This window comes from Dermacentor andersoni, chromosome 10, assembly GCF_023375885.2.
Source record: "Dermacentor andersoni chromosome 10, qqDerAnde1_hic_scaffold, whole genome shotgun sequence".
In the NCBI taxonomy this organism is placed as follows: Eukaryota; Metazoa; Arthropoda; class Arachnida; order Ixodida; family Ixodidae; genus Dermacentor; species Dermacentor andersoni.
In genome coordinates, this window is record NC_092823.1 from 129,115,954 (window position 1) to 129,123,167 (window position 7,214).

The 7,214-nt window shown below is 42.8% G+C and overlaps 1 protein-coding gene across 1 annotated transcript; it reads left to right on the plus strand.

Moving 5' to 3' along the window:
• Positions 1 to 144: 144 nt before the first annotated feature.
• On the plus strand, positions 145 to 5,507 carry LOC126543699 (uncharacterized). Its single transcript, XM_050190805.2, has 5 exons — positions 145 to 183; positions 2,470 to 2,627; positions 3,394 to 3,467; positions 3,552 to 3,635; positions 4,891 to 5,507. Exons 1-5 carry the CDS (start codon positions 145 to 147, stop codon positions 5,082 to 5,084), a joined length of 549 nt encoding a protein of 182 aa, XP_050046762.1. The 3' UTR covers positions 5,085 to 5,507.
• The last annotated feature ends 1,707 nt before the right edge of the window (positions 5,508 to 7,214 follow it).

Consider the following 7,214-nt stretch of genomic DNA (forward strand, 5'->3'; position numbering starts at 1 on the left):
ATGTTGCCTTTATTTGGTTGTGCACGCCAGGTATTCTATAGTGTTCATTTAGATAAATAGAGTGGAACGATATCTAGGATGGTAGGGGACACTGATTAGGTGCAGTCGAGCTACGCTACACGGTACGTGGAGGAGGCAGAAGAGATGGCTGAGGAAACAGACAGGGAGGCTAGCACTTACAACGTAAAGCCCGGACCCAATCTATAGCCAGCAATTGGTTAAATCAAGTTTATCATGCTAGTCATACGCTTGACTATCATTATTTTTCCGTTTGACTTTCGTATATTCTCTGTGACCTCCCTGGGCAATTTGATGCTGCCAGATGTTACTTGAATATGGCGGAAGTCAGTGACAAAAGAGAGCGATCATGTTTACGTGCCTGATCATCTGTATAGGGGCATCCGGGAATAATAGGACTCCGGTCCAAATGTGATCGATGTACACTAAATGCTTTGAGAGCGCGTTACAGCCCCTCATCGCAGTGCAATCACCACCGAAAAAAAACAGCTGAATGAACTTCCTGAAAGTGCTGTGTGAGATAGCAAAATCAAAGCGTTAGCTCTGCACCTAGAGGATCGTGCGACAATTCATCTCTCCCACTGCAAGACGTGCAAGCTTGGCTCTGTACGGCCTCTGTACAGTAGACGATGTATGTGGGTCTGAAGTCGCTAAAAGCCTATCTAGGCATGCTAATCACACTGATTCCGCTAATACTCGCGAATAAACCTGAATACCCGGAGCTGAGAAGCGACCTACAAGATTACCAAGATTCAAGTCGGGTACGTTTTTCAACATTCGTGAATTGTCAAGAACGAAGCGCTGGAACTTACATGAGAAAGACAAAAAAGGCTATTATGCGATGTCAAACGTACTTCATTAATCCAGAAAGGACATGAAGTAGCTCTTTCAATATAATGTTATCTGTAGACTGTGAAAACATGACGGTGCATTGACTTAGTAATTCAGGCTATTTAATATTCTATTTTGTCATCAACCATGAAACGAGAACAAAAGGGCATTAAATGTAGAAAACGAACTGGACGAACACCACCTGAGTTAAGTGTTGAAGCGAGAAAAATATTTTGACTGATATCAACTTCAATTATGGTGGTTGTTTCAAATATAATGTGTGACCTAGATTAAGAGTAAACTCATTTATTAGGCGGGGTTTGTACGCAGGGCTCGTTTTGAAGATTTCCTGTATTTTTGTCCTCCCGTCATGCTTTCTTGTCTTCAAGAAAATGTGCTCTCTGGCTATACGTAAAAGAACACAATAATGGAAGCTAACTATTGCCGTCATAAAACTGTGAAATTCTAACGGGCAGACCAGCTGCTAATATTTAAGGGTTTCTAGCATATAATGATGCAACAAGCATGTGATGGAGGCAGTAGGCTCACAAGTTTTCTCAAACAATACATTAAACCTGGTTCGAACAAACAATTGAAGGTGCACTCACTAGACATACCAGCTAAATTTCAAGGTAGTTGAATATAATATCGTGATAAATGCATTAATGGGGGATGCACTTGTCAAAAGTATCTTGCGAAGAAAGTATTGGGGTGAAACACTGTAATGCATCAGAGAAATGTGTACAATGAATTCTGTGTAATTATACGTGCTTACAGAGCGTACGTACAATTACATTGTCATAATTCTTGTTCTTGCACTTAATACATTCCTATCCCACAAATCTTTATTAGCCAATTATGTATAGTTGCTTTGTTGAGGTAAAACATGAAGACTTGGGTCTTATTTGCGCCGGCGACTCGCAGAGATTGCACGACCAAGTGCAACTGGTAATTTTAGTTGGAAAGCGGCTTCGCTCATTACTTGACTTTTCAGTCGCGTGACTCCACTCGCAGAGCTGTTGAACCAATAAACGGTCCGAGAGCAAGACGTCTGTGCACACTGACGCTTATTTTACGCAGTGATTGCGGCGCGAGCAGACCGGAAGGGCGCTTACCGCGAGGCATGTTGAGGTGGCGACTCACTGGTCGCGCTCGCTAGTTTTAGCGTCGGTCACCGTGAGTCGCTTCTTGGTCGCCGATTACGGTCAGTCGCGCTACCGCTGTCATTCGACGGTGTCTTTTATGAACGGATGTTATAGGCGTAGTGACGTCGGACATTTGGCTCTAACTGATAGTATACCAGGATGCGGCGATTGCTCTCGCCGAACGTTTCGAAAGCAGTCATGCTGAATGAAACATAGCATTTATTTTAATTTCAAGACTTTTCGAACAATTCTGAAATTAACGCAAAAATCAGCTTGTCTGAAGCATGCGAGCTCGGTGGCTCCGTGCACGATCGATTTTACTTCTCTCTCGAAAAGTTAAAAATGAGCAGCTGATGTGATACAACGTAATTCAGAGACCATCAGTTTGTCTCTCATACTGATGTAACAAAATGAATGGCCACACTTATTATCGGCTCAAATTTTTAATTGCTCTTTATCCCTTTTTATTTTTCAGTGCTATCCTGACGTTGGAGAATGGTACCTTATCTACAGAAACTACTATGAAGATGCTGACTTTGGTGGAACAGCCAAGTGTGTCAAATATAGCCGATATGGGTCATATGAAAACTTCAGCACCCCCGCAGTTTTTACTTTTGGGGAAGATGGATATCTGTGAGAACCTTTGTAACACAACTTTTACAAGCTACACTAGCAAAGCCACGGTAAACTGATTTTGCTTTGCAGGACAAACCAATGATGATCTGGAACTTATATTCTTCTGTGACTATGTCACTGAATTTCTAACAGGAAAAAGCGATGAGAGAATATTTTGTGTGCTCATGTTCTATGAAGCACCGTTCGCGCTAATTACGAGAAATTCGCAAATTGCGGTGAGAAAAACCACGAAAGATCAGTGAAGTCTTATACGCTCAATAATTGTTAAGGACCAAGAACTTTGGAACCCTTTATATAAGATGCTTGCTAATACCTACATCACGGGGCATACTCAAGAAATGAATCACGTGGGCATGCATTACCCTAACAAGTACATATGCCAGCCGTTTGAACCGCCGAACGATAACACGGGCATTGAACTGCTAATACTGCAACCAGTGGTCCAAATTCAGTAAGAATGTGTACCACGTACGTCTGATGTATGCCTTCCATTGAAGGCATAGGTAGTTTTCTTCTACATCACAGCGACTAGTCGAAACTGCAGTTTTATATTGATGCTGCATTTGTGTCAACAACGCGCAGGACATTTTTGACGGTCAGCATAAAAATAGGCGCTAAGGAATAATGTTAGGTAACCTGCACATTTCGCATGAGCAAAGTGGTAATTGTGTTAACTGAAGATAGATAACTCTTCTAAAGTAAGTAACCATTGTAACAAAGCTAGAGAAGTGCAAGATCTAAGCGATGTCGTCTTTCGTTGCAGGACAGGAAAGCTGACTATGAGTTCGACAGACTGCTACTTTGCCAAAAACAAAAAGACCTTTGTTCCTGACAATAGTGCGTATAAACTTCATAAACCACTGTAGTCGTGACATGCATATGGCATGGATCAATGTAATAGAGCCCTACAATACTTTTCAGATGATGGCCCGGACGAGTCGTTTCACGTCATATACATCGAATGTGCCACTTGTTTCGTTGCTCGCCACCCGTACGCTGGTGACGGTGAGTGTGGTACAACAGCAGATACTGAGCATAGCGATGTAGAACAAGAGCGTGCCCTCGAGAACTCGTGCTGTCAATTTCTTGAATCAGAAGCTACAAAGCTGTATGCCCTCGCCTTGGTGCCTTGCAGTCATTTTCTACTTTAAGTCGGCGGCTCGAAGGTAGATGAGTGGCCCACGATCTATGTTTGAAAAAACGTTTGATTCTTTACGTTGACTCCAATCAATTTTCACAGCACACATCTAGCTGCCTTTGCAGCATTCGGTGTCAATGCTTTCTGCCTGTGTCTCTAAACACCTTGTACCCGGAGTAGTGGCTCAGTGGTTATGATGTCATCCTGCTGAGTAGGAGATCGCGATTGCGATTTCCAGCTGAGGCGGTGGCATTCCCATGGAGGGGAATTAGAAAGCGTTCGCATACCTAGCTTCGCTCGAGTGATGAATAGCCTCAGATGGTTCAAATTCATTCTGAGCCACTCCTAGGACTGCAGTTTTCAGCTACTGCTTGGATATCGGACAATTAACAATAGCAATGAAAAAAAAACTGCCTTTGTTTTAGAGAAAATAGAGATGAAGTAATGTTCATCCCTCCCCGGGTGACGAATTATGAAGTAGTCGTAAAACAAAGCAGCGACGGTGAGTAATACTGGCTTCTGTTTGCTCTCGTAAATTTCGAAGGTCTGCCCAATTTCTTTTTCATCTTATACGTAGATTACTTACTGAGCTCCTCATTGACTGCTGGCTTCTTATCTTATCGGAATTATTTCGCTGGAAGACGAAATAGTCACAATTTACTGAAATAAAAGTAGGCGTGCAATGCTTCAAACGGCGCCTAACGTAATTTGATCGAAAGTAGGAATCGTTCTGGCATCTTCACTGGTGTATCAGCACGAGTCCAGCCACAAAGTCACAGTCATCTAGATAGCAAATTGTGCCTCTTGATGACGTCGGTGGGCGCATTTGCAGTGTGCACCTTGCAGGGTGAATTATGCCATCTGCTTGATTGCGAATCCCTTGAGTTTATTCGTCCTTCCAAGAAAGAGCACTTCAGATGACATATTTCAGCGGGTCTCACCTATTCATAGTTCGCACTGCGTAAGTTAGCTTCAGAAATACGCTTACATTACTGGATAGAAAATGAGCAACATGAGCCTCATGAGTAGACATTCACGCGGCAAAAAAACTCAATCGATGTGCTATAGGCCGTCTGCTTGATGTAATTGTACTCTGGTAATAGTTTCCTTTCTACTGTGCAGGCCAGGGCTGTTCCTTCTGGCGGCGCTCGGACAGCCTTCATGAGTCGGCGCATTGTTGCGAGTTTATATACGACCAAAACTGCGGCGCCTCTCCGAAGTACAAGATGTACAACCCCACGTGCACGTGGAGAACGCCCACAATAAAGCCCGTAGCAGTTGAAGGGCTTTTTGCCTTGTCGCGGGACTTGGCATAGCTCCGGGCAGACACGGCGACTACGTCTGGTGCAAGACGGAACAGCGGTGTTATGAAGATAGGAAAGATGATTGTGCGAAGTTGCAATTAAATTCCAGGTTTATTGCGTGCGCACATGCTGGCAAAAGTAGTTCTCAGCTAAGCCTAAAGAATCCTTTGAGCATATTAGAAGTAGTATTTCACGAACACAATACGCACCCAGCCTACAGTTTAAAATAAGCATTTACTGCAATACGATAGAAATTTTATCTTGCTAAACATTAACGGAAGAGGAGGAGAAAGAGGAGGAGGCGCAGGCCATTAACAAAGGAAGGCGATCTTGACAGTACGTTCCACCTGGGCCCGCTCTGCGTGCTCCGCTCGGTCATGAACATGAACTTCGGTATAACCTGCAAATGTGTGTTGTACAATAAATCGACGTGTTATTAGCACATTAAATAAAAGAACGTGTCGTTATTCGCTGCATTGTATACTACCGCTAAAGTGGCCCCTACTGAACCACCCTCTCGCGATGCGCGCCGGATCGCTCCCCTCTCGTTGGTAGGAACCTTTCGTGTCATTGTTTGCGATAAAGGATACGAAAAAATAACGTGTACTACAGAACTCAAAGCGAAGCTACGTACAGGATTGCAGCAGTGCTGCTGCCTTTGTTGGGGTGCTGTGGGCTACTATAGGGAAGCGAAGGCTGAGCAGGGCCATGTCCCGTACTGTAAAGATCGCTTCCGATTAACAAGTGTAGCACACGGCTGGCTAGCCTACGCTTGGGGAAAGGATAGCGAGAAAGCAATATATGCAAAAAAAAAAAGAAAGACTGACTCATTGGGCATACACCTACAGCGGAACGTCCCCTGATAGTCTCAGGCGACGATGTAATCCTGATGCCCGAAGGAAGCGCGACTGTGCATATTAGCTGCTTGAGCATAGAAGAGTATTTTTGCCAAAGTCCTAGGATATTTTCATTTGCTAACGGCCTAATATCTAGTGGCAGAGACTAGAACGGCTGTGGCATCCCTTCATTAACAAACATCCAGAATCAGACGAATTTACCTGTGACTCCAGACATTCTGACTTTTCATCATGCTTTCACTCAATATGCAGCCAGTTGCATTAACCCTCAGTGTATACTACCGCGACGCAACACATAATAAAGTCTACCTGCCACGTAGAATTGGTTTTCAGCAATTGCAAGAAAACATATGAAGGTTAAACGGTAGAAAACTATACTTAAGTATGATTTCATACCTGCGCTTACTCAGAGCTGTAACCTTTTCCCCTTTTCTCATTTTTTCGGAATATTTAGTATGAAAATGTTACAATTGTATATTGCAGTATTCTACGAGATATCAATTTGTGTGACTCTGGCGTTTATAAAGGGCCATATATGATGCACTTCAACACACCTGGTTTCAATGGGATAAACCGAACACGATGATCTTCTTGCTGCTGACACTTGTATTTCCGTAAAATTTTAGTAATATTTGTTGTCCATAGCGGTTACCTCTGAAGCAGCAATTATAAACTTTCTTATTAAAAATGTTGGATCATATTTCGTTTTACTTGAATTACTTGCAAACGGATTTTTCTGCGAGTTCATTTAAACAAATTTTAAATTTCAGGAGACCGTCCGTTAAGCACGTGGGCATTTAATGCATAGTGGAGACAAGCGAAATATACGCCCACTCCACACTATTACTTCGCGATACGCTGTTATCGAGCAATGTATCTGCACATTTCTTTTTAATGTTTATGTTATTCTCAGGACTGTGTCAAAATTTTCCCCTGTGTTTTTGACGCATACTGACGAGCTTTTCATTATTTTGATTGCTTTGATTCATGGATGATTTATGTTTAGTCGAAGGGATAGTTACACATGCAATATTTTATCCAGAGTTCTGAAATTGTTCACAAGCTTTCGTGCAATCTGGGGAAATGGCCATGGATCCTGTGCTCTTTTCTCTCTCTTTTACTAATGACAGCCATATTACAAACAATAAGTGCTCGTGAGCCTACACTGCCCAGTCACGCACACAAGCCACAACACTTATGCGGTCTGTAATTAATTGTGGATATTTATTTGTGCCGAAATCTATATTCTATTCTCTTCTATTTTCACGGTCATTATAACTCTCAC